The sequence below is a fragment of the Rutilus rutilus genome (genome assembly GCF_951802725.1).
Source record: "Rutilus rutilus genome assembly, chromosome: 8".
NCBI lineage: Eukaryota > Metazoa > Chordata > Actinopteri > Cypriniformes > Leuciscidae > Rutilus > Rutilus rutilus.
Window position 1 is genome coordinate 14,672,280 of NC_140222.1, and position 17,102 is coordinate 14,689,381.

The 17,102-nt window shown below is 35.7% G+C and overlaps 1 protein-coding gene and 1 long non-coding RNA gene across 2 annotated transcripts; one reads left to right on the forward strand and one right to left on the reverse strand.

Annotated features, from left to right (window-relative positions):
* Positions 1-207: 207 nt before the first annotated feature.
* LOC311295179 (uncharacterized protein) lies at positions 208-14,756 on the reverse strand. Its single transcript, XM_084416420.1, has 6 exons — positions 14,628-14,756; positions 13,750-14,085; positions 1,982-2,296; positions 1,843-1,901; positions 1,509-1,570; positions 208-1,330 (listed from the first exon to the last, which is right to left on the reverse strand). Exons 1-5 carry the CDS (start codon positions 14,668-14,670, stop codon positions 1,553-1,555), a joined length of 771 nt encoding a protein of 256 aa, XP_084272546.1. The 5' UTR covers positions 14,671-14,756; the 3' UTR covers positions 208-1,330; positions 1,509-1,552.
* LOC311295198 lies at positions 9,970-11,916 on the forward strand. The gene is made up of 2 exons (XR_014628237.1): positions 9,970-10,183; positions 11,117-11,916. It is a non-coding gene; the product is annotated as an uncharacterized lncRNA (long non-coding RNA).
* Positions 14,757-17,102: the final 2,346 nt, after the last annotated feature.

Here is a 17,102-nt window from a genome sequence, read left to right on the forward strand (position 1 = left end):
GTCACTTTTGTTGCCTATTTAGTTTTTGAAACTTTGGTTTGGCTTTCAATGCGTCAACACAGAAAAGTACTGACCATGTTCCTGGATCAGCATCTTTGCTGATCCTGGAACAGCATTTTATTAAACCAATCAGATTTGACAAGTTTACCGTTTATGTCAAGTTTTAGCTTTCAACCTGTCAGCAAATAGAAGAATACAGCACAAAGGTAACTTCCACAAAGGGTGTTTATTGTCAGGCAAGTTCAGGAAACAAGTGTGACTGAGTTCATTAAATAGCAGCAAACACAGACAGAAGAGCACTTAGCGGAGAATAAAAGGTCTTATCCTTGTGGAGACAGAAGATGGCTGAAGATAATCAAAGACGGGATCCTAACTGGTAAGTGTCTCAAGTACTGTAGGTAGTCCGATAGTAGCTCAGTGTGAATCGACAGGTAAGTAAACACATGCTTTGCCGTTTGGGAAAGTGTGTGAGCACACAATTTGACCAAATCTTAATACACCAATAATGGAGGTTCAAAAAGTATTCAGTGATGTTACATTACAATATAACTGATTATAGAATATACAAGTGCATAACACTTTTGAGGAAAGACGACACATTCCTGTCATGGGTGATACTACATACAAGATACTGGCGTTATATATGCTGTTATATAGCATCTGTTTTACATTTAAAATATACTGACATATAACAATCTGACAAATATACTGATACTAATATACTGACAAGTAACACGGGTGCAACATGATTAATCATAGTTCATCAAAAGCAGTTTTGCACACGGTGAGGTAAATACTTATATATGTAAAGTGCACACAGTGTCATACTTAAGAACACAAAAAAAATGTCATAACACAAAACAATAAATAAGGCTATAACCATTCATTTAACAACACAAGCTGTACCATAAACCCATAATGTATAGGCTACATTAATCATTTAAAATAAGTAAATCATCATAAAAATAAACAATTATTTAACTGAAAAACCATTAAATGTGAGGTGTCATGCAGGGAATTCAGTGAACATCACTTCATGGCTTTTCATGTAAATTATAAGATGATTTGAGCATTTCTACTTCCAAAATGGTAACATTTGACTATAAAATTACATGAAATATACCGTAAGCTATAAGCTCTATTAATGGAACTAACCAATTAACAGGGTTTTCTTGTTGCATTTTTACAGTCTTTCACAATGAAAATTACTATTATTAATATATTATACTGTAAATGATACTGTATGTTCCTCTGTGCAATTAAAGGCCAGTTGTTTGATTATTTAGTGAAAGAACATCCTTTGTACAGGCAGGTTTTTAATGCCACTCTCCTGTAAGAAGAAAACAGATTCACAGAACTTAAAAGAAATGAACAGGATTGATGTTTCAGTTACACACACTCAAAGACTCTACAGTCTAATGAATCTGATAAACTGAATAACGCTGTCCTTTGTTGTCCTACAATGATGCAATAAGTTTGAAAGCAGTGTCTGAGTCAGGAATTCTCACCAGTTACACCTACAACCACCAGCAGAACACCAACACATGCTCCTCTAAAGACACAATCCAATCTGTAAATGGAAAAAAGTCATTCATTACTAGAGATAGACAGTTGATTTTTCAGGTATAGGCTATTTTTGACTGATATTTCCACCTTCATCAGCTTTATGATATAGACTGATAAATGGCGCCATCTTGTGTTTTTATCGCCTAAAAACAGTGCTCGTGGAAAAACTAATTGATCTTATGCATTAGGTTCTGTTTTAGACAAGCCACAATGAAAACTAATACAGTGAATTACATGCTCGAGAGAAAATGAACTGAATGACTGAATTATACTCACCAATGACAGGAACATTGAAGCTCTTTTTGCTGATAATGCGGCGCCGGCGGATGCTGCTGCTGTTGATGATTTCAAAGTAAATAACTGTATTTTAACATTTCTTAAAGGAAAATTCACTGAATGTTTAAATGAGACTCACCAGTGACAGAAACACTGAAGCTCCTAATGATGCTGAATCTGCTGTTGTTGATCTCTAGTTTATATTCTCCAGTTTCTGTGTTTGTGATGTCTGTGATGGTCAGAGATCCAGTCTGATGATCCAGCTTCAGTCTGTCTCTGAATCTCTCTTTACACTGAACATCTGTACAGGTTTTATTGGGATCTCCAGTGATTTCAGCAATGAGAATGCCATGAAAATTCCACGTCATCAAATCATTTGGTTTTTTTATTACACCAGGATCAAAAGTAAAAGATTGTCCCTCCTTCACTGAATTTGTCTTTGTTTTATCTGTCTCTGCACCAGAAAAATCAGAAACACAAATGAATATCAGCTGTAAAAAAACAGCAACAACATGAAACAAGAAAGCACTGCAGGATCTGGAAGAAAATAAGTATAAAACTAAATGGGAATGAGATATTAATTTAGTGTAATGAGGGAATTTCAGCTATGCTGTTTAAAAAATGAATTATTGACGCACAAATGCTAAACTAACAATAGACCGACAGCAGAAGGTCTGGTTTCAGCTTTCATTGGCCAAGGACCGCCCAGAGGCTGTCTGACTGACAAGTAAAGACAACCAATCACAGTTGGTTTTGTTCAGCATCATGTTTAGGGTCGTGACTACAACAGACCGGTGTGTTAAACTCTTGGACGTATTTTAAAGAGTCTATGCTGTAAACATTACATACTTCGCATGCTTTTGAAAATCCAATGTTTAGTTGTAAAATCAGTAATCCTGATAGGCACTTATTGTCACCAGGGCTTAACATCAACTTTTTTTCTCACCAGCCACTCTGTCTAGTTACTAGCCACTCAAAATTTTCACTGGCCACAATTCTGACATCAATACCAAGGAGGAAAACTGCAATATAGATTTTTTAAAGCTACACTGTGTAATTTGTTAAGTTGATTCTTAGCAAAAAACACTTTGTTCTTTCAAAATGATATGTGCTCATTAATGTGTAATTACTTATACCAACTAATCAAGTATTCTTGTAAGCGTAGAATCTGCCATTTAGAATACATACGAGCAAGTCGCTTGAATGGCGGCAGCCATTTTGCGCCTCCATCTTGAAAATACATTAGCCAAAGAGGGACATACCTGGAAATTCAAGCTTCGCCTTTCGTGTTTTTACACTCAGTGACACTGTGATGAATGCGAGGGTGAGATTACTCGAGACTGCCGGCAGATTAGAAATAATACGGCCGCCGTAGGTGTTAAAACGCCCTCGGAATGGGAGGGGCTGGAAAGTAATATTCAGTTGGTAGTCATAAACAATTTCACCGCTAGATGGAAGAAAATCCTACACAGTGTAGCTTTCATATTATCTCATAATTTGACAGCATAATTTGACTGCTGTCACTTTAAGACTTCCCGCAAAAATCCATTATACTGTTCCATATCCGGTTTCTTTCTCCAGTTTTTACGTTTACTTAAAACATAAGTCCCCATGAAATCAAAATTGATTTTTTTTTTTTTTTTTTTGCTTTTAGTATGAATATGTTAGCTGTACTGTTATCTATAAGCTAGTGTGCTCCAAAACAATGACAAAATTCACATTTAGAAGATATACAGTAACTCAATGATTTTGATGACATCACCACTCTGCTCAGATTTTCTGTCCAATCAAATGCTCTCTAGAATCTGAAGCGTCCCGTCCCCTTCACTACAAGCTGTAGCTAAAATCGGTCACTTGTTCACACAATTATTATTTATTGTCACATATTGCACTATATGGGGTATAGGCAGTGTTGTGGGTAACGCGTTACAGTAGCCTAGGCTACAAAGTAACGCGTTAGAGTACTCTAATTACCTTTTTCGTGAAATGTGTAACTTAACGCGTTAGTTTCTTGCGTTAAGTAATCAGTAACTTCGTTATTTTTTTAAAAAAGTAATCCGTTATTTTAAGGAAAGGAAAATCCCGACTGCAGCCTGCTTTTTTTTTGCGTAATACTGTTTTTATTGCATTTTCTTAAACACTTACACAACAATGTACATCACATGTCTGTAACATCACATATAATGTACAAAAAAAAAAAAAACACAAAAAAAAACACAAAAAAAACACACCGGGGCTCATATTACATGAAAAGTGCAATAGCACAAACCAACATTGGATAATAAAGTATGTACTTTGGAAGTCAGAGTTAACAATACACTGCAATCAGTAATAGCCACAGATAAGAGAAATAAAATAAAATAAAATAGGGTTAGTGCTAATTAAAATATATTTTCGAATGAATGTAATACCTAATCAAGCATTTTGTTCCTCCTCTATTATATTGTTCATATCCCCTTGCTCAATAAATAATAAAAAGGGACTCCAAATCCTCTTAAATTGGTCTTCTTTACCCTTAAGAATATATGTTATCTTTTCCACTGCAATGCATGAAGATATTTCTCTTAACCATCGAGTTATAGTAGGCCTTTCTATCTTTTTCCAATAAATGGCGATGAGCCGTTTGGCATGTAGAATACACATGTCTACCAATACTTGAGTGTCCTTTTTAATTTTCCAGTTATCTGGATGAATACCAATAATGAAAAGCCCAGGATCCAGTGGCAATCTCACAGAGACTATATGCCATATCATATTATTAATTTCTATCCAAAACTCTTTTATTTTATCACATTCCCACATACAATGAATTAATGTGCCTTTTGCACTGTTACATTTATAACAAGTATCTGGTATGTTGCTATAAATTTTGTTTAGTTTTTCCGGAGTTATATAAGTACGCATAAGCCAATTGTACTGTAACAGTTTTAATGCTGTTAACTGTCTGTGTTTGAGCTTTTGCACATGTTTGCTCCCATTTTTCCTTATCTATCTTCAATCCAAGGTCTTGTTCCCACATGGCTAATCTGGATGAAGATGACTCCTGAGAACCTAGCAATAACATGCTGTATAAACAAGATATGTGTCCTCCACCAAGGCTTGGTTTAGACACACATCTCTCCAGATTAGTTAGCTCTGGCTCATCGAGTCCTTGTCCCCGGGCAGTACGTATAAAATTCCTAATTTGCAAATATTTATAATAATGTTTTTTAGGGATTTGGAACTTATCAGTAATATCAGTAAATGACATTAGAACGCCATCTTTGTATAAATCTTTAACTGTCCACAGACCATTCTGAGCCCAGAGTCGAAAGCCTAAATCCTTTCGACCAGGTACAAAATTATCATTCCCCCATATTGGGCTAAATACAGATAGAGACTCTTTTTCCTTTAGATGAATTCGTACTTTCCCCCAGACATTAATCATGTTCAGTACTATTGGATTAAATGATATTCCACTCAAATTTTTCTGTAATACTTTTATATTGGCTGAATAAAGATACAAGTTAAAAGGAATCTTCGATTTCACAAATAAATTTTCTATTTCTAGCCATTTAGGAGGAGCACTTGCTGAAAAATGAAACATTATCGCTCTTAACTGGGATGCCCAATAGTATGCTTGAATATTTGGGAGTTTCAATCCTCCCCTATCGTATGGTAGGTAAAGCAAAGATGTCCGGACTCTTGGGTGTTTATTATTCCAAATAAACTGGATAAACATTCTTCGTAGAGTGGTGAAAAATGAGGTAGTGGGGGGCAAAGGGATATTTTGGAAATAATAAATTATTTTGGGTAGTGTATTCATCTTTAATATATTAATGCGACCGATTAATGAGATTGGTAAACCTGACCATCTATCTACAGACTTAGTAATTGAATTTGTTAGGGCATTGAAGTTCAGTGAGGTTATTTTTTCTATATCTGCCACAATCTGGAGTCCTAAGTATGTAAATGAATCTGTAACGTTAAGACTGGAAGTTAAGTATGATAATTTTGACTTTTCCTCTTGATTAAGAAATAAAATAGAGGATTTAGACTGATTTATCTTATAGCCAGAAAATTTCCCAAACCTTTTTATGAGACTGAGTAAAGCTGGAATAGATTGGCTGAGCTCTGTAAGAAATAATAAAACATCATCTGCATATAGGGATATGCAGTGTGTTATTGAGCCGATCCTAATTCCACTAATGTTGCTTTCATCCCGTACTGCAATAGCAAATGGTTCAATTACCAAGAGAAACAAAAGTGGTGACAGAGGACATCCCTGCCGGGTACCTCTATTTACTTTGAAAGGCCTTGAAATTATTCCATTGGTCAGAACCTCTGCTGTAGGGTGTGTATACAATAACTTAATCCATGAGCAAAAAACTTCCCCAAAACCAAACCTTTGTAGAACCTCCCAGAGGAAAGGCCACTCCACCCTATCAAAGGCCTTCTCTGCGTCTAAAGATAAAATTGCTGTATCTGGAGAACCCTTTTTATGATGTAAAATATGAAACAACATCCGTACATTGTGAAATCCCTGACGGCCTTTCACAAATCCATTCTGATCGCGGTCCACTATATTTGGTAAGACATTTTCTAGTCTTTTTGCCAATATCTTACTAAGTATCTTTGTATCAGAGTTTAGTAATGAAATTGGACGATAGGATTCACACTTTGTTTTTAATTTGTTGGGTTTAAGAAGGAGTATAATCAGTGCACCTCTTAAAGATGGTGGGAGTACACCTTGTTGATATGACTCTTTAATCATATTTAAGATAGGAGAGGCTAATTTTTCCTTAAACTTCTTATAAAAATCTATAGGAATTCCGTCCGGTCCAGGAGTTCGACCACCTCTCAGATTCTCAATAGCACTTAAAACTTCTTCTTCTGATAAATCTGCTTCAAGATTGTATTTTACCTCATTAGAAATCTTAGGAATTTTAATCTCATTTAAAAAAGTTTCTTGTTGTTTCCTATCTTCTGTATATTCTGAGCTGTATAAAGAGCTAAAAAAATCTTTAAACGCATTATTTATTTTAACAGGATCCGTCGTAATATCTCCCCCCTCATCCTGAATAGAATTAATAGCACTTTCGGACTGCAACTGTTTGATTCTCCATGCTAAAAGTTTCCCTGGCTTTTCTCCTTGATCATAATAGCTTTGTTTCAGTTTCATCATACTGCTTGCCACTCTAGAGGCGGACATCTCTTCATACTGGGCTCTAAGAAATAAAATTTCCTGATCAATTTTTGTATCATTAATTTGATTTTGAAATTGTCTTTTTTCTAAGTCTTTCAATTTAGAATCCAGAAGATTTAACTTTTGATTACATAATTTTGATTTTGTTTTAGTGTAACTAATTATCTGACCTCTAATAAAGGCTTTAAATGCTTCCCACCTTGTACTAGCTGATGTTTCTGAAGTATTCATATCGAAATATAGGTCAATCTGTTGTTCCATATATTCAATAAACTTTGAATTTCCTAGCCACTTTGGATGTAATCTCCAGTTTGGTGGGTCACTTCTTAAATTGGCATCCATGTATATCAGAGATATGGAAGCATGATCTGATAGTACCATACTATCATACCAACAGTCCTGAATTTTTGACAGGAGAGGTGCTGATATAAGAAAATAGTCAATTCTTGAGTGAGTCTTGTGCGTACTTGAGTAACATGAGAATTGGATATCTGTGGGTTTTTGGTTTCTCCATATATCAATTAAATTTAAGTCATTTATAAAAGATTTTAGTACTTTTCTTGTTTGATTGTGTGACCGATCGAATCCAGAAGATCGATCTTTACCCGGATCTAGGGTGCAATTAAAGTCACCTCCCATTATATAGTGACCCTGAAGTGAGGAAATAGTTAAGAATAGGTTAGTAAAGAATGCAGCATTATCTGTATTGGGACCGTATACATTAATTAAGTTTAGTGTTTCTGACAGAAGGGTTCCCTTTATAATGACATACCTCCCCACAGTATCGTATTTTACCTCAGACATCTGAAATGGTATAGATTTATGAATCAAGATAATTACCCCTCGTGCTTGGCTACTATAAGATGCAGAAAAAACTTGTCCAGGCCATCTCCTTCTAACCCTTATTATATCTTCAGATCTTAGATGTGTTTCTTGAAGGAACACAATCTTGCACTGCAATTGTTTGAGTCGGAGCATGACCTGCTTGAGTTTTGTAATACTGTTAAGTCCCCTACAGTTCCAGGATGTAATTTTAAGCTTTACTTCTCTAGACATTGTTATTAATTATATGCAATGCAACCTTTTTCTCTATTTAACACTTGAATGTCTCCAAAATACACCAAAATGAACATATTCGTGAAATTATAGACCAAAAATAAAAAGCAGCCCCTAGTTGAACAATTAGACATAATAATAAATAAAAAAAACAACAAAAAAAAAAAAACACAAATTAAACTAAATAAACAAACTTCCCAGGTCTTTTCGACCACCCTTTATCCCTGAATTTAACTTCACTAGAAACAACACGGGTCCACCGACTCTCTCCCTGAGGAACCGTTCTCCTTATGTCAACTCGCGCCATCACTTCCGTACTTAGCTCTTAGTATGTAGCAAACTGTTTACACTGATAGGTTATGCGAAAAAATATCAGTAAAAAAAAAAAAAAAAAAAAAGGGTGGGGGGGCAAAATATAAATTTCCCCACACAGGTGAACATTGTTCAACTGATTGCGTTTGCACTCTTTAGACGCATGCCCATGCAACAATTAAATAAATAAATGAATGAATGATTGACTAATAATAATAATAAAAATGATCAAAACAAGTGTATAAAGTGGGCATTATCAAAGTCTAAAGTCTCTGGCATTATATTTTTAATCCAGTTCATTGCATCAGTGACTCACCCTATTTCTATTGGATTCTACTCTGGTGGATTGACCAAAAAGGTTTCAACTTCTCCAGGGTTCTCAAAAGTATAAAATGTTCCATTAAAAGACACCTGTAGCCGTGAGGGGAAGAAGAATCTGTAATCCAAACCTTTTGCTCTAAGCTTTTTCTTGACCTCGTTGTAGCGCTGGCGTTTCTTGCTGACCTCGGCTGAAAAATCAGGGAAGAGCATCACTCGCTTGCCTTTGTACAGAACCTCTTTTTTTTCTCTGGCCGCATTCAATACCCGGACTTTGTCTTTGTAATTGAGGAACTTCATTATTAGTGCCCTCGGCGGTGCTTTGTCGTCTGATCCCAGCAAACATTGGTCCGACGGCAACGTCGTGTCCCTGGCCAAAAATAGTCGCGGTATGACGGCATAAATCGGTAAAAATATGTAACACAGAACATTTCCTAAAAATGCATTCAGATACATGTGTGCATGTCTACAGTTATCTGAGGTTGCATGTATAATTGTTATTTTGACTTTTAGCTACGTGTAGTTCAATATATACCATGTTGTGTTTCGGGTGAGAGAGGACGTCACCATGGCGACGTCTTTTACACGTGCATTTATAGTCCATCATGACCCTCTATGAAATCAATTGTGATAAAGCTGTGCTTAATCCTTGTGTGGTTAATACTGCAATAATTAATTAAATTTTTTATTAAATTAAAGTTTTAATAAGTTGTGTGAATACGTCCACTGACGTCCTTTACACGTCTATAGTATCGGGTGAGAGGACGTCACCTGGCGACGTCTTTTACACGTGCATTTATAGTCCATCATGACCCTCCATCATGGAATCCTTGTGAAATATGCAAAAGCTGTGCTTAATCCTTGCATGGTTAATACTGCAAAAATTCATTTAATTGCCCAAGTAGTTTTTAAGAGGTTGTGAAGACGTCCACTGACGTCCTTTACACGTCAAGGCTGTGAATAGGCTACACGTCCACTGACGTCCTTTACACATCTAGTCAAGCAAGACAGAAAAAAAAACCCCAGGAATTATCTTTATGAAATACACGAATTGTATACAAAGTAAATATATTTACTTTATCTTGTTTAAATAAATTATAATCACACAGTTCCCAGTGTGGTTAAGTTAATGCAAAGCCTCTGCATTTTAGTCATTATTTCAACCTTAGCCTACCTTACCTTTTCGGTAATGTTGTGTTTTTTTTTTTTGCTTTTTTTTATGGAATGTATGCATGTAAAACAGAAACATATCTGGTCACCATTTATGTCTGAGTTGGATGTAATTGCCAAAACTGTGCTGCCAAGATGTAACAAAAGATCTCCCGACATTACCAAATCCCGCGATAGGTTAGATTATCTCACGAGATGTTAACGCGTTTTCCCCATAGACTTCACTCCGGAACACTGAAGTTTGAACAACCACGAAGAGAGGAGGAATTGAGGCCCATATTATTAAAAATCTACTGTTGGGTACGTACATTTTGTATTATTAGATTCACGTGCTAGAGTTTTACTTGTTTGACATGAATGAACCGAAAGAAATGATGCCCACATTGTCAACTGAAATTGGCTAACTGAGTTTGGCTAAAATTAGCTAGTAGGCTAAAAGTTGCTTTGAACTTATACAACGGTATACCATAGTATAAAGTATGTTTAATGATACAGTCAAAGTTATTACTGTAAATTATTAATGTAGCCTTTTGAGAGTTTCTTTCAGAAAGTAAATTATCTGAAGTAGAATGAAATGTTTAGCTGGATTTGAACATGTATATTTTCAGTAACTGCTTTAAAATTTTTGTAATTTTAGAATTGCTAAACATGTCTATTCAGGGGACATCACAGCCCACCTGTCTTTATCAGAAATGTCCTGTTCACTTTCTCACTGTTACACACCTAGTTAAAGGAGAAGTTCACTTTTAAAATGAAAATTCTGTCATCATTTAGTCACCCTCATGTTGTTTCAAAGCTGTAAGAATTTCTTTCTTCTGCTGAACAGAAAGGAAGATATTTAGAAGAATATCAGTAACCGGACAGTTTTTGGGTCCCAATGATTTCCATAGTATATTTTTTTCCTACTATGGAAGTCAATGGGACCCAAAAACTGTCTGGTTACTGACATTCTTCTAAATATCTTCCTTTCTGTTCAGCAGAAGAAAGAAATTCATACAGCTTTGAAACAACATGAGGGTGACTAAATGATGACAGAATTTTCATTTTAAAAGTGAACTTCTCCTTTAAGGGTCTTTCTCAAGGGCACCACAGTGGTATTGAAGAGGCAGGGGACAAATGCTGTTTTGAATTTAGCTGAAGACCATACAAATATTTTGAAAATAAGTGCATGTCATTTACCTCAAATTTTTAATTTTCATTTATTTTAAAAAGAAATATATTCTCTTCCCTTAGATGCTGTGAAGAGGTGGAGCCCACATGCTACAGACACTGAAATTGATGCAGCAATGGCAGAACACCTGAAACACACTCCAGGAAGAGCTGGGGGTGGTGGATACAAAAAATGAGCCAAACAATGTGTTTAAGGGATAGTTCACCCAAAAATGAAAATTGTCATCATTTACTCAACCTCATGTTTCAAACCTGTATACCTTTCTATGCTAAACACAAAGATGTTTAGAAGAATGTTTGTAACCAAGCAGATGTCGCTTCCCATTAATAATCATTTTTTCTCCAATAATGGTAGTCAGTGGATGCTCTATTTGCTTGGTTACAAACATTCTTCAAAATATCTTCTTTATTGTTCAGCAGAAGAAAGAAACTCATACAGGTTTGGAATTTGGTGAGTAAATTACATAATTTTCATTTTTGGGTGAACTATCTTTATATAATAATTCAGTATTTTGCAATTGGTATTTTAGTTTGGTTAACAAATCGAGAGCTTAGAATTATAAGGTTCTATCTCCGTTTATTGTAGTTTATAAAGCATCAAAGTTTTTAAACTCGGTTTATGTTTTGTGAGATGGAACCTTTTATTTTATTAATAACTACTAACAATTTTTTTTTTTTTTTACAAAAATAACACCACACAGGCATTAATAAACACCTAATGGATCAGATTGTCAAAAACTCAATTTCAACCAAAAGTGGAGATAGAACCTTAAAATTCTAAGCTCACGAAATGTTAAACATTGAAAAAAATAAAGAGAAATTTTGGCTGTTCAATATCAATAAAATGTTGTGCTTAATCAGAACATGCTTCTTTTTTGCTTATGTCCACAAATAATGTGTTATTGTTTTTGATGTACACGTGATTAAAACGTTTTATTGACGTTCAGGTCTGACTGGACCAATTTTGGACCTTTTTAGAACCTTTGTCAAGATGTGTAGGCTAAACCTCAAGACTTGATTGTCTTTCACGATGTTACACAATAGGTGTGTGATTATTTTATATGCAGGCTTATATATACACTTAAATTATGCAGCAACACATTTAAACACATATGACGACGCATTTAGACGTCCAGGGACGCGCAGAAGAGACGTGGAATTCACGGCCAGAAAAGACGTGGAATTCACGGCCAGAAATGACGTCGGTTCAACTTCCATTTTGGAACTATTTTTCAACCATGACGGGACGTCTCGGACGGACGTCTTTTCAACGGTCATTAAACGTCCAAATGTTTGCTGGGATCTGACACTTGCGATTCTGTGAGCTCGTTCAATAATCAGCGGGATGCGAAGAGGTTCCATCCCCAGTGCGTCAGGAAGCCAATTTTCCAGAAAACCACACGCGTCTCTGCCTTCAGCTTTCTCCGGCAACCCCACCAGCCGTACGTTGGAACGCCGACTGCGATTTTCCAGATCTTCTGTTTTAGCAGACAGCGACTTTATTTTGTCTTCCAACATTTTAGCTGTAGATTGCAGTTTGTTAACGGTGTCCTCGGTCTGAGATATTCTTTCCTCTGCTTCTGTCAGTCTAGCGGAGCAGTCACCTATTTGATTCTTAACGTCCGTCAAAATGGTTAACACCGATTCAAATTTAGCAGAAAACTCGGACTTTAATGAGATGATTGCTTGGAGAATATTATCCAAGTTTGCGGGATTACTTTCCTTCGATGTCTCTGCGTCTGAAGACTCGGCCTCCGAACTTTGTGTAACACCCGCTAACTTCACCTCCTCGTGGTCTTCGGAGGCGGAGAGCCCTTCATCCCGATCTGATTTAGACGTTTTCCCTCCTTTATTTTTCGACAATTTAGGTGCCATATTTGTTAGGGATATATGAAATATCAGTAAATACTTTCTATTAGTAATGCAAGAGCGATTATTGATGAAATTAGATGAAAGTGGAAGCGACGCAAGATAACGTTACCGCTTATCTCCACGCCATAACCGGAAGTCCGCAGCCTGCTTTTTGTCAGACAGTAGGCTTTAGGTCTTTTGCCACCTGCGGGTATATCAGCGGAGCCGAAGCGCTGTGATCGTCAAGTCAATGGCTGTGATACGTCTGTGCCCTGCATGCGCCTGAGTCTGACCCTGTGTGTGTGTGTGTGTGTGTGTGTGTGTGTGTGTGTGTGTTTTTTTTTTTTTTTTTTTCGAACTCCCGGCAAGATGGCAGAGAAAACAGCGTTTGGATTATGGAAGTACGCACATCATGTTCAATTTGTCAACGAAAAGGAAAAGAAAATGCACACTCTGCGTTGGTGAAAAGCTTCTGTCGACCGCCAAAAATTTAATTCGGTTTGTAATCATTTTTGTTTGACAGGCAGCTGTTAATTTCGGTTAGATCGTTGACTGGTTGTTCATTTCTAAATGGATTTAAATCTGCAAGCCTGTTTACCTCAGGTTGTGTTTACAAGTAAGCACATTTGAATGTCACAATGAATGTCTATGACAAACTGGTAATTAGAACAAATGAAACAGAAACAAAACAAAACACGGGAAAACAGGGGAATACACAAGTCCCTGCTGGAAAAGAAACTGAAATTGAAATCAAACATTACACTGAAAGTCCCTTATGTAATAATAAACACATTGTGATTAAACATGTATAACCTTAGTCTTTAAACATTTATTAAATGACTCACCATGGACAGTCATACTAAAGATCATTTCACTGATGGTGTTGCTGCCGATGATCTGCAGTTTATACACTCCAGAGTGTGTGTTTGTGATGTTTGTGATGGTCAGAGATCCAATCTGACGATCCAGCTTCAGTCTGTCTCTGAATCTCTCAGTGCCTTCATTACACTGAACATCTGTACAGGTCTTATTGAGATATTCAGTGATTTGAGCGATGCGAATGTTATTGAAAAACCATTTAATCTTTTCTTGTTGGTTTGTTTTAACATCAGTGTTCAGAGTGACTGAATCTCCCTCCATCACAAACACTGACTCTCTGTCGGTATAAACACCCAATGCACCTGAAGAAATAACAGTTCATAAATCACTTCAGAATATAGGACGTTTTATATGACTTTTTTCTAATGTGTTTGTGTGAGCCTTTGTCAAAGACAAATTTCGATCCTTATAGGGTAGACAAAGTTTTTAAAATATAAATTTGAAACAATTTATGCTCGATTATGAGCTATTACATCATAAATTTAATTACACTTTTAATAACATTTTTATATATATATCAAACACGTTCCGAAGTCTCGTTACATGATTTACCTGATTTGGACGTTAAGTGTGTGTACTGGAATGGAACAGAACGGAAATCGTTTATTTTTTATAGGCTATAATAGTTGGACATTTAAATCGAAACTAAAATATGATTCACCGCACTTCAGCAGTGTCATCCCAAATTCTATACAACAACAACAACATTAACAATAATAACAACAATTAAGAAATAAATAAAAAATGTCTGTCAATTGTGATCAGAGCTAGTACAAAAATCACATTCGCCATTTATTTATTTTTTATTTTTTTTATCGTTCAGAAGCAAATAGTCTTGACTTACCAAGCTGAAAAACCCACAGTGGTACGAAAATGAAGAGGTTCATCACTTCTCCGAAAAACGAAAGCAGATTCTGAGAGAAAATAAGCTGTTCATTTTACATGTTGTCTCCGAAATGTAAACAGATTACGTATAGCCTACTATTTTGTGGGCGGAGACTCGCGTTGAAAAGAAAGCGAAACTAGCGTTTCCGTGATAGTGCGTGCCAGGGCCAGTCGCGTTTAGAGATGAATAAGTAAATAAGTAAATAATGTGCTTTCCTCTAATCTAATAAAAAAATAAAAAAAATAAAAAAATGAATGTAGGTTTAAATAAATCTGGCATGAAAATTACAGCCAGTGTGTAAATGATTGTATTTCAACAACGAATTTGAGTAAAAACATATTTTATAATTGGATTATAGTTAATGCAAAAACTGCCTTAAGTGCAGCTTACATGTTTGTTATGAGTGTTGATTATTATTATCTAAAAAACAAATAGCAACTGAATTTAAGCTAATAGTTTGGACTCTGATGTTAACCTTTGATATTACAGTAATGTGCAAAGGCTCTCTAGTTACTTTACAGTATTAGCAGAGATTTTTTTTTTTTTTTTTATCCTTTAGAACCTTTTAGTTATAATTTCATTTACAAAATTTGTTCAGTAAACCACTGTTTAAAAAAAAAAAAGTTTAAATTTTCTGCCCAATACTGTTGCTGTTACTAGATAAAAACAAATCTGGATTTATTGATTACTTCATTTGACCCTTACTGATTTATCTCACCTGGACGTGTTAGCGTCAACTGAATGGTGAGACGTGAATTCAGATACACACATTAGTGCTCCTGACTTATTCTACGGCTGGTTACCAGGCGAACACGGTAAAAGTGAATATTTTGTATATTATGTTTTGGTTTGTGTCCTTAGTGGTGTTGTGTGTAAAATTATGTTTTGTCTCCTTTTGTGTCTGTTTCACTGTTTCTCATCAATAAATAAAAAATGGACATCAGTAGCCTACTTCGGAAGCGTGGACTGTTTAATAACCAACTAGTTACACTATTATATTAGTATTATCACTGCAAAATCCTTATTTGTTTATTCAGATATGTGGGTCTATGTATAGGCCAATATGGGACAAATCGCGTCATGGGAGTGGAACGCATCATTTTACCCTTAAATACGGGACGATTCCGTATTCTACAGGACCAACCCTACTAGTCATGTCCAGGACATTGAATATCGATTTTTGTTTATTAAGGACCGAAGGACACAAAACGCTATGGTCTATAAGTTAAACAAAGAATAATAAAATAAATAAATAAATAAATAAAAACAACTACGAACTGCACATGCGTGCCCGGGTTAATATAGGCTACTGTTTTTCATTATAATAAAATTGGAACTAATGGCGATAATACTAGCCTATTATATGTAAAATGTTAGAGGTTTGTAACTGTGTAACTGTTGGACTGAAACATATATCCTTTATCCTGAACTGCATATGTGATTTTATGTGGTTAGATATATCTAGGGAAGAAACCTCAGAAGGTTATTCCTTTTTAAATAGGTTCAAAACATGCACAGCTTTAATTTTTTGGTTTACAAAAAAAAAAAAAAAATGTATTGACCTTTTTGCCTTTTTTTGAATGGCCAGATTGAATGGATTAAGTGAATGATTGGATGCCACACAGACCGTTTTTATCACTGTACCATAATATATAAACTAAAAGATCTTACATTTCCTCAGCAACACACACACTGAAGTACATTACTTCAAATAACCAACTTCAACACAATCTAAACTTTGAAAATATGAAGTTTATCTGCATAAATGTGTCAGACATTTGAACTGTTAAAAAAATAGTAACAATAATTTAAACTTTGACGATTGTTATACAATGTAAAAAAAACAAAACATCCCCAAGTCAAAAATTTCTAGTGACTGATAACATCTAAATTTTTAAATTAGTCTGACGTATTATTTCTCATTGAGCCAATGTTAACAGACTATTACAACAAGAATTGCACTTGGGCCAATTTAAAAATTTAGATGTGACCAGTCACTAGAAAATTTTGACTTGGAGAGGTTAGAAATTTTTTACAGTGTATTGATGGATAGAGATGGGCTCTGCAGAGGACCCAAACTTTGGAGGAAAGCCACGAGGGATAAAGGGCCCGTCCCAAATGGCACCTCATGTGCACTTGCGTTCTTGTGGACTTAAAATGGCTATTGCGTGTGCATGTCCGTTAAGTCCACAAGAACGCAAGTGCACATAAGATGCCATTTGGGATGGGCCTTTTGTCACTCGTGGTGTCCCAGATGTCATTTTTGGTTTCAGAAGAGTGTTTGCGTCAGCCCCTTTTGTCACAACAACAAGTCAGCAGTCAGCCGCTTGTGTGCACCCTTCTGAAACCTTAAATGACTAATGAGACAGAGTCTTGTTTACTTAACGGACACACGACAGCAACACAGTAAGTCTACAAGACCGCAATTACATG

Excerpts from the sequence above, each read along its gene's own strand:
- LOC311295179 (XM_084416420.1), bottom strand. The coding sequence starts at position 14,670 with ATGAACCTCTTCATTTTCGTACCACTGTGGGTTTTTCAGCTTG. Across the intron at positions 14,086-14,627 it reads ACTGTGGGTTTTTCAGCTTG|GTGCATTGGGTGTTTATACC; the intron begins GTAAGTCAAGAC and ends TTATTTCTTCAG. Across the intron at positions 2,297-13,749 it reads CTTTAGTATGACTGTCCATG|AGACAGATAAAACAAAGACA; the intron begins GTGAGTCATTTA and ends TTTCTGGTGCAG.